The following is a 20,734-nucleotide window of genomic DNA, read 5'->3' as shown; positions in this document are numbered from 1 at the left end:
TCAGCACTTCAACTCCCCCTCCCATTCCCAAACCGACCTCTCTGTCCTGGGTCTCCTGCATTGCCAGAGTGAGCAACACCGGAAATTGGAGGAACAGCACCTCATATTCCGCCTGGGTTGCTTGCGTCCGGATGGCATGAACGTTGAATTCTCCCAGTTTTGCTAGCCCTTGCTGTCTCCTCCCCTTCCTCAACCCTCGAGCTGTCTCCTCCCATCCCCCCGCCCTCGGGCTCCTCCTCCTCCCCTTTTTCCTTCCTTCTCCCCCCCACCCCCCATCAGTCTGAAGAAGGGTTTTGGCCCGAAACGTCGCCTATTTCCTTCGCTCCATAGATGCTGCTGCACCCGCTGAGTTTCTCCAGCATTTTTGTGTACCCCTTATTGTTTGCTTTGCTTCTGGCTGTTTTCACATGGTCATAATTAGTATTTGCTTTCACAGATATTGCATGGATGTGCCTATGATTTTTAAAATAGTCCAATTGGGAAAATATTGAGTTATGAAAATCCATTTTTGCTCCTGTTATTCAGTGAAAGACAAATGCTGGAGTTGGTGTGTATAGCACTGGGAGGCAAGCAGACGGTCTGGGCTTTAGACTCAAATGGCAACCTTTGGTTCCGCACTGGCATATCGTCCAAGAAACCACAAGGTGAAGATGACCACTGGTGGCAGGTAGGAATGTGTCACATACAGGCATTGTTGCTGCCGTGCTCGATTCCATAACACGACTTGAATATAATACAAGCGATGAATTAGGCAAGACGATTTGCACCATGCAGGCTGAATTGCGTGCAACATCATTTCAATTGGGAATACGATAACCACTTAAAATGAATACTGTAGGAATTGAAAAGCAGGGAAAAAGCTGCCTGGATTTAAACAGTATAGGAGAGGAAAAACCTGTTTCCATGTAACCCCCCTGCAGTAATCAGATTCTTTAGAACACAGCTATTGTGGCCGGTAAAATTGTCAAGACATTGCTTCTATAGGAAATGAAGGTGCGGCAAGGTGGAGCAGCGGTAGAGTTGCTGCCTTACAGCGCATTCAGCGCCAGAGACTCTGGTTCGATCACGACCACGGGTGCTGTCTGTACGTTTTTTTTAACGTTCTTCCTGTGACCGCGTGGGTTTTCTCCGAGATCTTTGGTTTCCCCTCACACTCCAAAGATGTACAGGTTTGTAGGTTAATTGGCTTGGTATAAGTGTAAACTGTCCCTAGTGTGTGTTGGATAGTGTTAATATGCGGGGATCGCTGGACTGTGTTGACTCGGTGGGCCGAAGCGCCTGTATCTCAAAACTAAACTTAAATTAAACTATTGACACTTGTGCAAGGGTATTCAATTAATCAATATATAATGGCCTTTAGTATTTTCAGCTGGCAATTAAAAACATAAGCATATGTTTACGACAGTCAGATTTATGTGCCTCTTAAAAAGAAGGATGAACACTCTGTCGGACTGTTACTTGAGTGTCTCAACGACATAAAGGCCTGGATGGCTCTGAACCTTTTAAAATTTAATGATAAAAAGATGGAAGTAATGGTTTTTGGTGGCACCACTGGGGCCCCCCCTGTAGATCTGGGCTCCCTGGCCCAGTATATCAAACCAAGCATCACAAACCTAGGGGTTAAAGTGGACCCTGAGCTTAAATTTGACAGTCAGATCAAGGCTGTTGTTAAATCAAGCTTTTTCCATTTGAGGCAGCTGGCCAAAATAAAGCCAATTCTGTCAAGGCAGCATTTTGAGACGGTAATCCACGCCTTTGTTACCACTCGGCTGGATTACTGCAATGCACTGTATGTGGGGGTTAGTGGGTCCTCCATCGCCCGTCTCCAGATGGTACAGAATGCAGCTGTACGTCTTTTAACTGGCACACGTAAACATGAGCACATTTCGCACATTTTAGCCTCACTCCACTGGTTGCCTATTCAGTTTAGGATCCATTTTAAAATTCTTTAATTTCCTTTTAAATCCCTAAATGGTCTTGCCCCGCCCTACCTATCTGAGCTTCTACACCCTTATACACCCGCCCGCTCTCTCAGGTCAGATAATCAGCTGCTCCTGAGTGGGCCTAAAACTATGCGGAAGCTCAGAGGGGACCGTGCCTTTGCTGTGTCGGCACCCAAATTATGGAACGATCTGCCTCTCCACATTAAACAGGCCTCTTCTCTGTCTGTTTTTAAATCACTTCTTAAAACCCATCTCTTCTCCGTGGCCTTTGATACCCAGTAAGATGTCGACTTTATTTGCTTGATTTAGTTTCTTATTTTGATTGCTTTATTGCATGGTTATTATTTTTACTCATGTTTTATGTCTTTTGATTTATTGTTGTATTTCATATGTGATTTATGCGCCTTATGTGAGCTGTTATGTTATGTTCTGTTATGTTGTCTGTTTGTGATGTCTTGTTTATTCTTCTGTACAGCACTTTGGTCAACATTGGTTGTCTTAAAGTGCTTAACAAATAAAGTTGGATTGGATTGGATTGGATATAAAGATCTCTTTTTGAAAATCCTGCAGGAAATATGACTTGGTTGTTGTGAGACTGAAACTCTCATTCCTACATTGACAATATTGTATTTCTATAGCCTGTCTCTATAGATACCTGTCCCTATACCTCCTCCCTCACATCCAACCAGGGATCCCAGCAGTCCTTCCAGGTTAGAGAGAGGTTTGTGTTTGAGACCTCCTCTAAACTGCAATCAGTATTTCTGATGTTGGCCTCCTTTTTTAAGCGGCAAGACCAAGTGTAGACTTGGCAACCCTTTACACTTGGTCTACTCAAGGCCGATTGGATCTCCCGCTTGCCTACCATTACAACTCCAATATTGGCCTTTCTGTCCTGGGCTGCCTCCACTGCCAGAGTGAGGCCACACACAAAACAGGGGGAACAGCGTATTCCGCAGCTTACAACCCAACGGTACGAACATTGAATTCTCCAGTTTTAGGTAACTAATGGCCTTGTCCCACGTTACGAGTTCATTCCAGGAGCTTTCCCGCGTTTGCCCTGATTCGAACTCAGAGATTTACGGTAATGGCCGCTCGTCGGTACTCGGGGCTCTCGTGGACATTGAAAAATGTTCACGAGTCTTCTCGAGCTTACCTGCCGTTAGCGAGTCTTCCCGAGTACCTGCCGTTAGCGTTACGAGCCGCTAAGAGACGTTCCCGAGCTCCGACGTACCCGCTACGTTCATTCTCCGTGCTTACCACGAGTTTGATTTTTTTTTATAACTCAGAATGAACTCGTACCGTGGGGCACGGCCATAACTAACCCAAGAATACTCCCATTTTTCCCCTCCTTCTTCCCTCTGCCCCATCTGCATGTACTCATTGAATTCACTCCTGCTCTTCACCCCCCAATGCCCTGCCACCTGCATTCCTTCGGTGGCTCGACATTTCACACCCTCTTCTATCCTTGTCTCATTATTTTTTGATTCTTGATCTTTGGCCTTGTCCTGCCCCTCCCTCATCTGTATCCACATTCCATTGCTTTGTCCCACCCCGTCCTCTCTTTCTGCTTTCTCCCCACCACATACAATCAGTCTGAAGAAGGATCCCGACACGAAACGTCACCTATCCATGTTCTCCAAACTTGCTGCCTGACCCGCTGAGTTACTTCAGCACATTGTGTCCGTCTTCTAAGCTGCCTGACTTGCGGAATTACTCCAGCACTTTGTATCTTTGTTTGTAAACCAATACATGCAATTCTTTGTCTCTCCAGAAATGCTCCTGTGATGTTTTGAAAAATCTTTGACAATAGAGAACCTAAATATAAAAGGGTTCCTATCAAAAATAGAATTTAGGAAATTAAGTTTTTAAAGCTTTTAAAAGCATTTTTGTGGCACGGTGGCGCAGCGGTAGAGCTACTGCCTTACAGCGGCAGTGACCCCGGGTTCCATCCTGACTGTGGGTGCTGTCTGTGTAGAGCTTGCACGTTCTCCCTGTGACCTGTGTGGGTTTTCTCCGAGATCTTTGGTTTCCACCCACACTCCAAAGCCGTACAGGTTTAAGGTTAACTGGCTTGGTGTAAATGTAAAGTGGCCCGAGTGTGTGTAGGATAGTGTTAATCTGTGCAGTCGGTGCGGATTCGGTGGGCCAAAGGGCCTGTTTCCGCGCTGTATCTCTAAACTAAACTAAACTAAATTCTTCTGTTATAGGTGAGCATTACGGATTACGTGGTCTTCGATCAGTGCAACATCTTCCAGGCGATAATTCAAGCCACGCAGACTGTGGCTACAGTTGCTCAGGCACCAGTGGAGAAAGTGGCAGACAAACTGCGAGGTGTCTTATGGTCACAACAGTCTCTGTCTCAGCCAAGTCTCATCAGTGTCAACGGCTGTGGCGTGTGGATTATATCGGGCAAAAACGAGTTCCACGTAGCCAAAGGAAACCTGTTAGGTCAGCCAAACCTTTGAAATACAAGTTTTGTTATGATTGATTTCACCAAAAATGAAAGTAGACAGTATTTGTTTTTTACAAGAAATATTTACAGTGTTTACTGGTATGTAATATATACAGGTGCGAGTCTGAAAAAAGGGTCTCGACCCAAAACATCACCTATTTCTTCTCTCCAGAGATGCTGCCTGTCCCGCTGAGTCACTCAAGTTTTTGTGTCTGTCTTGGTGTAAACCTGCATCTGTAGTTCCTTCCTACACAATACAAATGAGATTGATCTTTCCATGTCAGCAAGACACTAACACATTCCACTTGCTTCTGCAGCTACATACTGGAAGTCGATAGTACCACGAGGAACAGTATCAGCTACAAAATGGGCTTTTGTTGTGGCTTCCATGGCCCCTACTAAAAAAGGTTAGTTGTTGCCAGGGTAATTTAGTTAATATTTTCATTCTATCTTTGGATTCAGATTCAACTTTAATTGTCATTGTCAGTGTACAGTACAGAGACAACGAAATGCAGTTAGCATCTCCCTGGAAGAGCGACAGAATATGATTTCAATAAATAAATCTATTTACATGTATACAGACATAGTGTTTTTCCTGTGGGAGGAGTGTCCGGGGGGGGGGGGGTGTGATTGGCAGTCACCGAGGTACATTGTTGAGTTGTGTAACATCCACAGGGAAGAAGCTGTTCCTGGACCTGCTGGTCCGGCAACGGAGAGACCTGTAGCGCCTCCCGGATGGTAGGAGGGTAAACAGTCCATGGTTGGGGTGAGAGCAGTCCTTGGCGATGCTGAGCGCCCTTCGCAGACAACGCTTGCTATGGACAGACTCAATGGAGGGGAGCGAGGAACCGGTGATGCGTTGGGCAATTTTCACCACCCTCTGCAATGCTTTCCGGTCGGAGTCAGAGCAGTTGCCATACCATACTGTGATACAGTTGGTAAGGATGCTCTCAATGGTGCAGCGGTGGAAGTTCACCAGAATCTGAGGAGACAGATGGACCTTCTTCAGTCTCCTCAGGAAGAAGAGATGCTGGTGAGCCTTCTTGACCAGAGTTGAGGTATTGTGGGTCCAAGAGAGGTCATCGGAGATGTTGACCCCCAGGAACCTGAAGCTGGAAACATGTTCCACCTCCGTCCCGTTAATGTGGATGGGGGTGTGCCTAGACTTCCTGAAGTCTACAATGAGCTTCTTGGAATTAAGGGCCAGGTTGTTGTCAGCACACCATGCTGCTAGGAGCGGGACCTCCTCCCTGTAGGCCGACTCATCGTTGTCCCGCCCCCTCCCCTGACATGCAACACCTGTCCCTTTACCTTCCCCCCTCGACTCCATCCAAGGACCCAAACAGTCTTTCCAGGTGAGGCAGAGGTTCACCTGCACCTCCTACAACCTCATCTCCGCTGTTCCAGGTGTCAACGTCTCTACATCGGCGAGACCAAGCGCAGGCTCGGCGATCGTTTCGCTGAACATCTCCACTCGGTCCGTCTTAACCTACCTGATCTCCTGGTGGCTCAGCACTTCAACTCCCCCTCCCATTCCTAATCTGACCTTTCTGTCCTGGGCCTCCTCCATTGTCAGAGTGAGGCCCAGCGCAAATTGGAGGAACAGCACCTCATATTTTGCTTGGATAGTTTACACCCCAGTGGTATGAACATTGACTTCTCTAACTTCAGATAGCCCTTGCTTTCTCTCTCCATCCCCTCCCCTTCCCAGTTCTCCCACTCGTCTTTCTGTCTCCGACTACATTCTTTCTTTGTCCCACCCCCTCCCCTGACATCAGTATGAAGAAGGCGCTCGACCCGAAACGTCGCCCATTTCTTTTCTCCAAAGATGCTGCCTCACCCGCTGAGTCACTCCAGTGTTTTGTGTCTTCCCAATATTTTCTTCTTGTTGTGTTAACTCTAACCAGCTACATTGTTGTGCACAATTCACAATATCACTCTACATCTGCTGCTTCTTGTTTTAAGCATCTGTACCCTTTTCTGATGGTAAAATCTCTGCATCACCACACCTCCCAGGTATCTATTGTAAAATCTCTGCATCACCTCACCTCCCAGGAATCTATTGTAAAAATTGATCTGCTAAATTCAAATACCATCATAATAGCTGAGGAATTAATTATTTTTTAATAGTGAATATTTAATTAAATATAGTCGTGATGTCCATGAAAGTAGCAGGTTGTTGTAAAAGCCCATCTAGTTCAACCAAGTCCTTTAGCAGGGGTGGGGGGGGGGGGGGGGTCAGTGGCAGATTCATGTTCATAAGACATAGGAGCAGAATGAGGCCATTCAGCCCATCAAGTCTACTCCGCCATTCGACCATGGCTGATCTATCTCTCCCCATTCTCCTGCCTTCTCCCCATACCTTCTGACACCCGTACTAATCAAGAATCTATCTATCTCTGCCGTAAAAGTATCCACTGACTCGGCCTCCACAACATTCTATGGCAAAGAATTCCACAGATCAAGAAACTGTCTATCTCCGCTTTAAAAATACCCAATGAGTCATGGAGAGTCATGGCGTGATACAATGTGGAAACAGGCCCTTCGGACCAACCCGCCCACACCAGCCAACATGTCCCAGCTACACTAGTCTCACCTGCCTGCGCTTGGTCCATATCCCTCCAAACCTGTCCTATCCATGTACCTGTCTAACTATTTCTTAAATGTTGGGATAGTCCCTGCCTCAACTACCTCCTCTGGCAGCTTGTTCCATACACCCACCCAATGACTTGGCTATCATTTTTCTGAGCTCCAGAAAGTAGAAGTGCAATTTTCATCTTTCCTTATCGAACCACCCCCACGTTCTAGAACTTAACCTGGAACCCATAGACTTTACCGAGTTACCACAAAGCCTGACCTATTTACACTATAAATGATTGAATTTCCCAAGCCAATTTGTTGAGCACAACTGAGGTGTGTTAATGTTTGAGCCCTCAAACGGACGTGAAGTATAAATCCATCGCTGCTACATGTTAGTGAGATGCTCATGCCTTGACTCTGTTGGCAGTCGTGTTCTTGCAGAACACAAGGTGAAACATGGAGAGTTGTGCATTGTCCAAATTAATCATTGGCTGGTTGAATAAACAACTAAAGATGGTCAATTATTCATTCACTGCATGCACTGATTAGTTCATCTCTTCTACAACTGGAATGTACGTAGACGGCATAGTGGTGGGACGGTAGAGTTGCTGCATCACAGTGCCAGAGACCCCGGTTCAATCCTGACACTGGGTGCTGTCTGTGCGGAGTTCTCCCCATGACCGGCTGGGTTTTCCGCAGATGCTCCAGTATTTTCCCACAGACGTACAGGTTTGTAGGTGAAATAGCTTTGGTAAAAATGGTAAATGATTTCTCGTATGTAGGGTTGTGCTAGTGTACGTGGTGATTGTTGGTTTGCGTGGACTTGGTGGGCCAAAGGGCGTGTTTCGGCGCTGTATCTCTAAACCAAACTAAAAGCTGACCCCCTGATTTATTTATTTCGAGAGGGCTTATTTATTTTGAGAGGGATGTAATGCTGAGGCTCTGTAAGCACTGGTCAGGCCACATGTGGAATATTGTGAGTAATTTTGGGCACCATATCTGAGGAAGCATGTGCTGGCTGTGGAGAGGGTCCAGAGGAGGTTTATAAGAATGATCCCAGTAATGAGTAGGTTAACCTATGATGAGCGTTTGTCGGCACTGGGCCTGTACTGGGAGTTTAGAAGAATGAGGGGGGACCTCATTAGAACGTACAGATTAGTGTAAGGCTTGGATAGAGTGGATGTGGAGAGGATGTTTCCATTCTAGGACTAGTCAGCCTCTGAATTAAAGGACGTTCTTTTAGGAAGGAGATGAGGAAGTATTGCTTGAGTTAGAGGGAGATGAATCTGTGGAATTCTTTGCCACAGAAAGCTGTGGAGGCAAAGTCAGTGGATATTTTTAAGGCAGAGATTGATGGATTCTTGATTAGTACGGGTGTCAGTGGTTTTGGGGGCGAAGGCAGGAGAATGGGGTTAGGAGGAAGAGATAGATCAGCCATGATTGAATGGCGTAGTGTACTTGATGGGCCGAATGGCCTAATTCTACTCCTATCACTAATGATCTTGTGAAATGATGGAAATGTAGGTATTTTCTGTTTGTTGCTAAATCAGTGGTTGCAGTATTGATCATGCAACATTTCTTGTGCAGGAAGTGTTCTGTGGCTGGGACAAAGCCATAAAGATCTGTTCTGCGTCGCTGATGGGAACCCTGAGTTCCGGCCCTCTACTGTACAGCTGCCTCCAGATGTGGAGATGATGCAGATTGTTGCCAATCATGACGCTGTATGGGGTCTCGACACCAGGGGCAGGATTCATATCAGGACCTTGTCAGAAAACTGCCCCAGCGGCATGCACTGGTCTAAACTGGACCTGGCACAGCTAGGTAAGGCTATATTCTTCAACCGCATTTTTCCTTTTATTCTGTGGCTCCAAGTTATGCAAGATGGGCACAAAGTGCTGCAGTAACTCAGCTGGTTAGGCAGCATCTGTGGGGAAAGAAGATGGGTGACGTTTCGGGTCGGGGCCTTTCTTTTCGGGCTGAAGGTAGTGGGGAGGGAAGTGGAGATTGGGAAAGAGGAGAACAAAGCAGGACCTGCAACAAGGAAAGGTGTGGCCCATTGTTGGCTGGGGATGAGGTGATAACAAAGGGGTACATGGATGCGAACAGTGGAACTTGTAGAACGTATAGGGGTGGGGAAGGGAGGAAATACAAGGGTTACATGAAATAAATCAATTAAGCAATACTTATATGTGTGAGGGAGGGGGGGTGTAGGAGGAGGGGGGTGTGGGAGTGGGGGATGTGTGGGTTGGTGTGGGGAGAAGGGAGGAGGAACGGGGAGGGGTAAAGGGGGATGTTGGTTTGGGGGGAGGGGGGGTGTGGGATTGGGCAGAAGCGGGATGTGTGGGGGAGGGGAGGGGGTGTGTGTGGGGGGGAGGGGACTCCACCGGTCGTGGCACCACACAGCACCTCCCGGCTCCACTCAGCGGATTGCCCGACTACACTCACCGGATTCCCGGACTCCACACATCAGTCAATGAAAGTAAGCATGCGGGTACAGCAGGCAATGAAGAAAGCGAATGGCATGTTGGCCTTTATAACAAGAGGAGTCGAGTATAGGAGCAAAGAGGTCCTTCTGCAGTTGTACAGAGCCCTAGTGAGACCACACCTGGAGTATTGTGTGCAATTTTGGTCCCCTAATTTGAGGAAGGACATTCTTGCTATTGAGGGAGTGCAGCGTAGGTTTACAAGGTTAATTCCCGGGATGGCGGGACTGTAATATGCTGAGAGAATGGAGCGGCTGGGCTTGTACACTTTGGAGTTTAGAAGGATGAGAGGTTATTTTATTGAAACATATAAGATTGTTAAGGGTTTGGACACGCTAGAAGCAGGAAACATGTTCCCGATGTTGGGGGAGTCCAGAACCAGGGGCCACAGTTTAAGAATAAGGGGTAAGCCATTTAGAACGGAGACGAGGAAACACTTTTTCTCACAGAGAGTGGTAAGTCTGTGGAATTCTCTGCCTCAGAGGGCGGTGAAGGCCGGTTCTCTGGATACTTTCAAGAGAGCTAGATAGGACTCTTAAAGATAGCGGAGTCAAAGGATATGGGGAGAAGGCAGGAACGGGGTACTGATTGGGGATGATCAGCCATGATCACATTGAATGGAGGTGCTGGCTCGAAGGGCCGAATGGCCTACTCCTGCACCTATTGTCTATTGTCACGTAGCGGCTTACCCCGACTCCACACGGCTTGTGGACTCAGCCCTGCCGTCGGGGCTTTATTCTCCTCGCCCGGAAGGGGCGTTACCTTCATGGTGACTGACAGGCGAGAAGACCAATCTGCTGATCTCACGATTTTTTAAACCTTCATAACTTTTGTAATATTCCACCGATCGGAACAAAACGGTGCGCTTGGAGCAGAGGAGAACGTTGAGTAAGATGGAAAAAAATCCTAGCGATATAGGGTACCGTTTTACGCACATTTTTAAAAAAGCAAACCGGAAGTGGTCAAGATGAGAGTTTTGGTAATTACTAGACTAAGTGGGACCCGTTGGCTCCCATGTTCACACAGGTGGGCTGGTCCCCCAACACAATATTCCACCTCTCTACCAATTCCAATATTGGTGGCCAGGGGGGGGGGGGGATTTCTGGAGCGCTAGTATGGGTGTTGTGGGCTGAAGGGACTGGTTTCCAGAGGGCTAGCATGGACATTGTGGGCCGAATAGATTCTTGGGCTGGCAGCTCAGTCACACAAGCCTGGTGTGCTGGAAGCTCACTCACTGACGGCTGGTGGGCTGGCAGTTGACTCGCGGCTATTCCTTGAAATTCCATTTCAAGCAGAGTGCAGGCCACCAAATTCAAATCAAGTTTCATACCATTTCAAGCAGGGTGCAAGGCCACCAAATTCAAAAGCAGATTCCTACCATTTCAAGTAGGGTGCCAGGCCACCAAGGTGGCCTCTCCCTCCCCCATCTTGCAGAGACTGAGCCACGCACATACTTCCGGGTTTTATAGTCCCTCCCCCCTCCCACCAGAAGGGGCATGGCCTTCATGGCGGTGATTGACAGGAGGGAGAATCTCAACATTTTTTAAACATTAATAACTCTTTTATTTTTCATCAATGAGAAAAATCTTCTTGTCCTGCGCAACGGAGGGGGACTGAGTAAGAGGGCCAAAAATCACAGCCGTAAGTGGTAGCGATTTTTCTAAAATCAATATGCAGTGCAAAGAGGAAGTGGTCAAGATGAGACTTTTAATTGTATAGATATAGATAAACTCATAAATGGCCAGAATGAATGTAATCCAGCAATGGAAAATTCAAATTTTAATTGATGCAGTGGAGAGGTGCTACCTCACAGCGCCAGAGACCCGGGTTCGATCCCGACTATAAGTGCTGTCTGTATGGAGTTTGCACGTTGCCTGTCACCATTTGGGTTTTCTCCGGGTGCTCTGATTATCCTCCCACTCTTCAAAGACGTGCAGGTTTGTAGGGTAATTGGTTTCTGTAAAGTGTCCCTATTGTGCAGGATAGAACTACAGTGCCCTCCATAATGTTTGGGACAAAGACCCAGCATTTATTTATTTGCCTCTGTACTGCACAATTTGAGATTTGTAATAGAAAAAAATCACATGTGGTTAAAGTGCACATTGTCAGACTTTATTAAAATGTATAAACATGTATAAATTGTATAAATATTTTGGTTTCACCATGTAGAAATTACAGCAGTGTTTATACTCCCCCCCATTTCAGGGCACCATAATAGAAACATAGAAAATAGGTGCAGGAGTAGGCCATTCGGCCCTTCTAGCCTGCACTGCCATTCGATATGATCATGGCTGATCATCCAACTCAGTATCCCATCCCTGCCTTCTCTCCATACCCCCTGATCCCTTTAGCCACAAGGGCCACATCTAACTCCTTCTTAAATATAGCCAATGAACTGGACTCAACTACCTTCTGTGGCAGAGAATTCCACAGATTCACCACTCTCTGTGTAAAAAATGATTTTCTCATCTCAGTCCTAAAAGACTTCCCTCTTATCCTTAAACTGTGACCCCTAGTTCTGGACTTCCCCAACATCGGGAATAATCTTCCTGCATCTAGCCTGTCCAACCCCTTAAGAATTTTGTAAGTTTCTATAAGATCCCCCCCTCAATCTTCTAAATTATAGCGTGTACAAGCCGAGTCTATCCAGTTTGGGACACATGGCTTCACAGGTGTTTGTAATTGCTCAGGTGTGTTTAAATGCCTCCTTAATGCAGGTATAAGAGAGCTCTCAGCACCTAGTCTTTCCTCCAGTCTTTCCATCACCTTTGGAAACTTTTATTGCTGTTTATCAACACGAGGACCAAAGTTGTGCCAATGAAAGTCAAATAAGCCATTATGAGACTGAGAAACAAGAATAAAACTGTTAGATACATCAGCCAAACCATAGGCTTACCAAAATCAACTGTTTGGAACATCATTAAGAAGAATGAGAGCACTGGTGAGCTTACTAATTGCAAAGGGACTGGCAGGCCAAGGAAGACCTCCACAGCTGATGACAGAAGAAATCTTTCTATAATAAAGAAAAATCCCCAAACACCTGTCCGACAAATCAGAAACACTCTTCAGGTTTGGATTTGTCAATGACCACTGTCCGCAGAAGACTTCATGAACAGAAATACAGAGGCTACACTGCAAGATGCAAACCACTGGTTAGCCGCAAAAATAGGACGGCCAGATTACAGTTTGCCAAGAAGTACTTAAATGAGCAACCATAGTTCTGGAACAAGGTCTTGTGGACAGATGAGATGAAGATTAACTTATATCAGAGTGATGGCAAGAGCAAAGTAAGGAGGAGAGAAGGAACTGCCCAAGATCCAAAGCATGCCATCTCATATGTGAAACACGGTGGTGGGGGTGTTATGGCCTGGGCATGTATGGCCGCTGAAGGTACTGGCTCACTTATCTTCATTGATGATACAAGTGCTGATGGTAGTAGCACAATAAATTCTGAAGTGTATAGACACATCCTATCTGCTCAAGTTCAAACAAATGCCTCAAAACTCATTGGCCGGCGGTTCATTCTACAGCAAGACAATGATCCTAAACATACTACTAAAGTAACAAAGGAGGTTTTCAGTTAAAAAATGGTAAATTCCTGAGTGGCCAAGTCAATCACCCGATCTGAACCCAATTGAGCATGCCTTTTATATGCTAAAGAGAAAACTGAAGGGGACTATCCCCCAAACCAAGCATAAGCTAAAGATGGGTGCAATAAAGGCCTGGCAGAGCATCACCAGAGAAGCCACCCAGCAACTGGTGATGTCCATGAATCGCAGACATCAAGCAGTCATTGCATGCAAAGGATATGCAACAAAATACTAAACATGACTACTTTCATTTACATGACATTGCTGTGTCCCAAACATTATGGTGGCCTGAAATGGGGGGACTATGTATAAACACAGCTGTAATTTCTACATGGTGAAACCAAAATGTATAAAAATGGCCTTTATTAAAGTCTGACAATGTGCACTTTAACCACATGTGATTTTTTTTTCTATTACTAATCACAAATTGTGGAGTACAGAGGCAAATAAATAAATGATGGGCCTTTGTCCCAAACATTATGGAGGGCACTGGTCTACTTGTGCTCGGTGAGCCGAGGAGCCTGTTTCCACGTTGTGTCTCTAAACCAAACTAATTTGATAGTATTGCTTTATAAAGAATGGACTACCATTAGTAATTTGTGGGGTGGTACATTAGATAACAGGTTTTGATGAAGGGTTTGTTCAAGTGATTTAGTGTGGTGATTGTGAACAATGATGCTGTCTAGTTGATTATGTGCAAGTGGCTAAATAGCGTAGACACTGGATACATTGATACATTAATTGTGGAGGTTCCAACAAAACTACATTATGTGTACAGTAGATTAATAGAATACTTGGTATCATTTCTTTAATTTTTTCAAAAGCCATTATGTGTTAAGTTGGAGATATACACAAAAAGCTGGAGTAGCAACAGGTCAGGCAGCCTCTCTGGAGAAAAAGAATGGGCGACGTTTCGGGTTGAGATCCTTCTTCAGACTGAGAGTCGGGGGAAATGGAAACAAGAGATGTAGACGGTGATATAGAGATGTAGAACAATGACAGATATGCAAAAAAGTAACTATGATAAAGGAAATAAGCCACTGGTGAAAACAAGTTACAGACAATGAGACTCAACAAGACAACTTTAAAACTAGTACAATGACTTTGGTAGGAGAAGGACGGAGAGAGAGAGAGAGAGAGAGAGGGGGGGGGGGGATGCAAGCGTTTGACAGTGGAGGAGGCCCAGGACAGAAAGGTAAGTGTGGGAAGGGGTTTGGGAAGAGTGTTTGGCAACCAGGAGATCAGATAGGCCCAGGTGAACTGAGTCAAGGTGTTCAGCGAAACATTCCCCAGAGGTTCACTTACACCTCCTCCAACCTCATCTACTGTATCTGTTGTTCAAAGTGTGGACTCTTGTACATCGGCGAGACCAAACTTCGACTGGCTGATTGTTTAGCTGAACACCTTTGCCTGGACCTACCTGATCTCCTGGTTGCCAATTCCCCTTCAAATTCCCAGTTTAAACCAGCATCTGCAGTTCGTCCCTACACGTGCTAAATTGGACTGTTCTCATCCAGAGAAAACCTGTGTGGCCTTGGAGCGTGGCATAATCATCCAATATGATGTTTTAAAACTACAACTACATTTGGCTTTGCAAATTTATATTCATCGTCATTCAGTGATAGACACAAAGCGCTGGACTAACTCAGCGGGTCAGGCAGCATCTCTGGAGAGAAAGGCTGGGTGATGTTTTGGGTCGGGACCCTTCTTCAACCACTCAGTGTATTGAATTGAATTGAATTGAATTCCTTTATTGTCATTCAGACCTTACGGTCTGAACAAAATTTCGTGCCTGCAGTCATACATACAATCATACAATAATAACAACACTAAACACAAATTAACATCCACCACAGTGTATCCTCCAAGCACCTCCTCACTGTGATGGAGGCAAAAATCTTAGGGCTGCAGTCTCTTCCCTCCTCTTCTCCCTCTGCGCTGAGGCGATTCTCCACCGGGCGATGGCACAAACAGTCCCGCGGCTCACCGAACCCCGCAAACGGGCCGGCTCAAACACCGCGGCCCGGGGTGGTCGAAGCTGCCGCCCTCCAGTCCAGCGGACGCAGACGCTGGCCCGCGGCTGAACCCCGGACTCAGGTCACCGCCGCCAGAACGCCGTCCCAGCCACCCGAGCACCGTTCCAGCCCCGAGCCGGATCGCCCTCACGTGAGTGCCGTTCCTCTCTCGAGCTGGGCCGCTCCGACGGGAGTGCCGTTCCTCCCTCGAGCTGGGCCGCTCCGACTGTAGCTCCATTCCACCTCGGGCTGGGCCACTCCGACGGGAGCGCCATTCCACCTCGGGCTGGGCCGCTCCGACAGGAGCACCATTCCACCCTTGGGATGGGCCGCTCCGACGGGAGCGCCATTCCACCCTCGGGATGGGCCGCTCCGACGGGAGAGTCTCAGCCCCTCGCCAGGCCGCCCTCACGGGAGCGTCACAGCCCCTCACGGGTGCGCCGTTCCAGCCCCGAGCTGGGCCGCCCTCACGGGAGCGAGCCCAGGGCAAGTCCTGACTGGCTGCCTCCGGAGTCTCGAGGTCGCCAGCTCCGCCATTAGGCCTCAGCGCAGACGGAGGCAGAGAAGGGGGATACGACAAAAAAGTCGCATTCCCCCGAAGGGAGAGACAGCAAGCCCTGTTTCAACCCCCCACCCCACATAAACACAACCTAAAAACCAAAACTTAACTAGACAAAACGAAAAAAAACAACACAAAAAAGTAAAGACAAACGGACTGCAGGCGAGCCGCAGCCGTTCACCAGCGCCGCCACTTCCGGAATATTGGTATGAGAAATCCCAAAATAGTCTTGACTGACTGGATAAAGTGAATTCATCAGCTCAACTCTGGGCTCAGTCAGGTGCTGACAGAAAAATTAAACTTGTGTATTACTGTCCGTGAGATCAAAGCATGTTAACGTTTCTGGTGATGCATTACAAAGAATATAGAAAGTAATTCACCCTCTTGAGTCTGAAGAAGGGTACTCGATCCGAAACATTACCTATTCCTTTTGTCCAGAGATGTTGCCTGACCCGCTGAGTTACTCCAGCCTTTTGTGTCTATCCACCCTCTTGAATGTTCTTTTGAATAAATTAAAAATAACAGAAAAAAGTAATGTAGATTATTTTATCTGTAGCCTAAGGTGGTTGTGGACATTCTTGTATTGAGAGAGCTTCTGGATCAAAAATAAGATCTGCAATGCAGAGTCGACGTTATCTGACCCTGTGTTGTGGATCATGGTGACGCTGTTTAAAATCAAAATACATTTTAACAGCTGTACCTTGTGATTGCGTTCGTGATATCTAATGCATGTGACTGCTGATGTGATAACCTTGTGTGAGAAATACATACACCATTGCTTGTGTGTGTGTGTGTGTGTATGTGTTGAATCCAGCCCTCCCTGTGTAAACATTAGACAATGTTGTCTATCACAAGAATTCTACAACGTTGCTCATAAAGTGAAATTAAACACAAAAATTGTCCAAACTCAGCAAGAACGTAATTGTAATAAACTCATGCAATGAGGGAGAGGTTGTGTATCACACGTGTGGGCATATATGTGTAGGAAGGACCTGCCAATGTTGGTTTACACTGAAGATGGACACAAAATGCTGGAGTAGCTCAGCGGGACAGGCGGCATCTCTGGGTAGAAGCAATAGGTGATGTTTTTGGGTCCTAAACATCACCCATTCCTTCGATTCAGAGATGCTGCCTGTCCCGCTGAGTTACTCCAGCATTTTGTGTTCCTTTTAGGCAGGTATGTCTGCATTCATGTTTGGAAACGTTACTAGTTGAAGTATTTTCCTCTGGTAGCATTATAACGTGAGGCAAAATCTTGCACAGTAATTCAGACTGTTACTCCAGTGAAGTGCTGCATTGCCAAACTTGCTGCGTCTGGTTTACAAGGTTCAAATCCAACTTATTGTCTCCCCGCTTCTTGTTTGTTCAAAGTCACTTCACTGAGTGTAGAAAGATCTGTACAAGAAAAGGAATGAGAACAGCATAAGGTGCTGTTCATATTTGATTTTACAAGTGTGTACATCTTTAACATTGTCAAACTCAACTAGTATTGAGTTTAGAGATTGAGTTTACCTTTGCTGCACCGATGTGACTCCTATATTTCTGAGAGCTGACAATAAAAAGGTCCAATAGTACTTTATTGTCACAGGTATCTAGGTACAGTGACATTCCTTTCTTGCAGACAGTTCAGTAAATATGTTGCTGTACATAGGAACAATCGTACTGAAGTACGAGAGTAGGAATTGTAGATTACACTGAGACAGTACACCAGAGTCGCTACATTATCGGCAACATTTTGTGTGCTTCAAGTCCAAAGTTGTTAAAGGTTTGAATCTTAACTTGGCCAAGAAGGTCTGTTGTCCTGTCAACGGCACTGGGTCGGAGTTGCAGAGTCGGCCTGGCCGAGTGGCCTCCAATGCTGATGTTCCCCACCGCTGCAGGTCATGTACGTGTAACTTCAAATGTCCTTAAAGCAGTGAATTTTGCTTGTTTGCTGCAGTAGGATTGCTATCCAATGTACCCACGTGTCTTTCAGTTGACCAGGTTCCAAAGATGGGAAGGCTTTGTCAACAGTGGCACGTATTGACATCTGTGCTGACGTAGAATGTTAACCTTGAAATGTTCGTGTCTGGTTTGGGAAATACTTTGCCATCTGGAATATTACATAATATATACCAGCATCCAAGGCATGTGGAACACAGCTTCTGTCAGCATAGTCCCGAGTTTTGTTTTTGTAATTTAAGCTGTTCGAAGTAAGCCTTCGGTTTAAAAAAAAATTGCAACCTAGGTTTTCAATGTACACAACCTGAATTAAACCGTTGCAAGAGACTGAGCTTCATACTGAGGAAATGAGTTCAACCTAACACTCCTTTTGATCTTCACCACTGGGACAGTGTGAAATTACAGCTAACCTTCACAGTCACTGTAAGAACAGCAAAGCAAAATCAGGCAGAGCCTGGAGAAGGGGCCCCACTCGAAACATCACCTTTCCTCGTTCTCCAGAGTTGCTGCCTGACCCTCTGAGGTACTCCAGCACTCTGTGAAACGTCACCTAACCATGTCCTCCAGAGATGCTGCCTGACCCTGGAGGATTGTTCCTATTTGATTTGATAAAGGACGTTGAGGTTAATGAGCCATTAGGAGGCAGTGACCATAACATGGTCAGGTTTAATCTACAATTGGAGAGGGAGAAGGGTAGATCGGAGGGGTCAGTGTTGCAGTTGAATAAAGGGGACTATGGGGCCATGAGGGAGGAGCTGGCCAAAGTTGACTGGAAAGATACACTAGCAGGGGTGACAGTGGAACAAAAATGGCAGGTATTTCTAGTAATAATACAGAAGGTGCAGGATCAGTTCATTCCTAGGAGGAAGAAAGGTTCCAAGGGGAGAAAGGGACTGGCTGACAAGGGACGTCAGGGACAGTATAAAAATTAAAGCAAAGAAGTTCAACGTAGCAAAGATGAGCGGGAAGCAAGAGGATTGGGTCATGTTTAAAGAACAACAGAAGATAACTAAAAAGACAATACGGGGAGAAAAGATGAGGTACGAAGGTAAGCTAGCCAAGAATATAAAGCAGGAAAGTAAAAGCTTTGTTAGGTATGTGAAGCGGAAAAATTAGTTAAAACCAAAGTTGGACCCTTGAAGACTAAAAAAGGTGAATTTATTATGGGGAATAAGGAAATGGCAGATGAGTTGAACAGGTACTTTGGATCTGTCTTCACTTAGGAGAACACAAACAATCTTCCTGATATAGTAGTGGCCAGAGGATCTGGGGTGACGGAAGAACTGAAATAAATCCACTTTAGGCAAGAAATGGTGTTGGATAGACTGATGGGACTGAAGGCTGATAAATCCCCAGGGCCTGATGGTCTGCATCCCCGGGTACTTAAGGAAATGGCTCTAGAAATCATGGATGCATTGGTGATAGTTTTCCAATGTTCTATAGGATCAGTTCCTGTGGATTGGAGGGTAGCTAATGTTATCCCACTTTTTAAGAAAGGCGGGAGAGAGAAAACAGGGAATTATAGACCAGTTAGCCTGACATCGGTAGGGAAGATGCTGGAGTCAATTATAAAAGATGAGATAGCCGAACATTTGGATAGCAGTAACAGGATTGGTCCGAGTCAGCATGGATTTACGAAGGGAAAATCATGCTTGACTAATCTTCTGGAATTTTTTGAAGATGTAACTAGGAAAATGGACAAGGGAGAGCCAGTGGATGTAGTGTACCTGGACTTTTAGAAAGCATTTGATCAGGTCCCACATAGGAGATTAGTGGGCAAAATTAGGGCACATGGTATTGGGGGTAGAGTGCTGACATGGATAGAGAAGTGGTTGGCAGACAGGAAACAAAGAGTAGGGATTAACGGGTCCCTTTCAGAATGGCAGGCAGTGACTAGTGGGGTACCGCTAGGCTCGGTGCTGGGACCGCAGCTATTTACAATATACATCAATGATTTGGATGAAGGGATTCAAAGTAACATTAGGAAATTTACAGATGACACAAAACTGGGTGGCAGTGGGAACTGTGAGGAGGATGCTATGAGGATGCAGGGACAGGTTGGGGGAGTGGGCAGATGCATGGCAGATTAAGTTTAATGTGGATAAATGTAAGGTTTGTTAGCAAAAACAGGAAGGCAGATTACTATCTAAATGGTGTCAAATTGGGATAAGGGGAAGTACAACAGGATCTGGGGGTCCTTCTACATCAGTCTATGAAATTAAGCAAGCAGGTACAGCAGGCAGTGAAGAAATGAAGAACCTTTATAACAAGATTAATCGAATATGGGAGCTGCGGCTCGCCTGCAGTCCATCTGTTCTTTCTTTTTTTGTTGTTTTCTTGTCCTGTTTTAGTTAGTTAATTTGAGTTATTAGGTTGTGTATGGGTGGGGGGGGGGGTGGGAGAAACTTGTTTTAGTCTCTTCCTTTGGGGGGAATGCGACTCTTCTTGTCGTATCCCCCATCTCTGTCTCCGTCTGCGCTGAGGCCTAATGGCAGAGCTGCCGGCCTCCAACTGGGACCGACCTTGAGGCTCCGGAGGCAGAGCCAGCCAGGACTTAGCAGCGCGAGGCTGACCGACTTCGAGGCTGAGGCAGCGGCGGCCCGACTCGGGGCTGAGGCGGCGGCGGCACGACTTGGAGCAGAGGCGGCGGTGGCACGACTCGGGGCTGAGGCGGCGGCGGCACGACTTGGAGCAGAGGCTGCGGCGGCACGACTTGGAGCAGAGGCTGCGTTCCAGCGGCGGCCCGACTCGGGGCTGAGGCGGCGGCGGCACGACTTGGAGCAGAGGCTGCGTTCCAGCGGCGGCCCGACTCGGAGCTGAGGCGGTGGTGGCCCGACTCGGAGCTGAGGCGGCGGCCCGACTTCGGAGGTTCAGCCGCGGGCCAGTGGACGACATCGTCGGGAGCTCGCAGGTCACAGGTTGGTGACCTGTTTTTCCGGAGCTCCCGCAACTACAGCTGCGTCCGCTGGACTGGACGGTGGCAGCTTCGGCAGCTTCGACCACCCCGGGCCGCGGAGTTTGAATCGGCCCGTTCGCGGAGCACGGTTGAGCCGCGGCACTTACTTACCATTACTCGGTGGGGTCACAACATCGGAGGCCTGGATCGCCTCAGCGCAGAGGGAGAGCAAGGATTGAAGAGACAAAGACTTTAAGACTTTTGCCTTCCATCAC

At 46.8% G+C, this 20,734-nt stretch overlaps 1 protein-coding gene across 4 annotated transcripts in view; it reads left to right on the top strand.

The window, feature by feature from the left end:
• tecpr2 (tectonin beta-propeller repeat containing 2) overlaps window positions 1-20,734 on the top strand; it is an 85,956-nt gene that overhangs the window by 44,654 nt on the left and 20,568 nt on the right. For 3 of the 4 annotated variants that reach the window (XR_004413013.1, XM_033026495.1, XM_033026494.1), the window contains exons 13-16: window positions 526-667; window positions 4,151-4,391; window positions 4,713-4,802; window positions 8,563-8,796. Coding sequence is in view for 3 of the 4 variants with exons in the window: in XM_033026495.1 (XP_032882386.1) it covers window positions 526-667; window positions 4,151-4,391; window positions 4,713-4,802; window positions 8,563-8,796 (707 nt within the window). In the remaining variant the exon portion in view is untranslated. Of the gene's footprint in view, window positions 1-525; window positions 668-4,150; window positions 4,392-4,712; window positions 4,803-8,562; window positions 8,797-20,734 lie in introns of those variants that run through there. The other variant, XM_033026496.1, reaches the window with a different exon arrangement.

This window comes from Amblyraja radiata, chromosome 9, assembly GCF_010909765.2.
Source record: "Amblyraja radiata isolate CabotCenter1 chromosome 9, sAmbRad1.1.pri, whole genome shotgun sequence".
Lineage (NCBI taxonomy): Eukaryota > Metazoa > Chordata > Chondrichthyes > Rajiformes > Rajidae > Amblyraja > Amblyraja radiata.
Note: the sequence above shows the minus strand (reverse complement) of the source record. Positions and strands in the feature narration are given on the sequence as shown.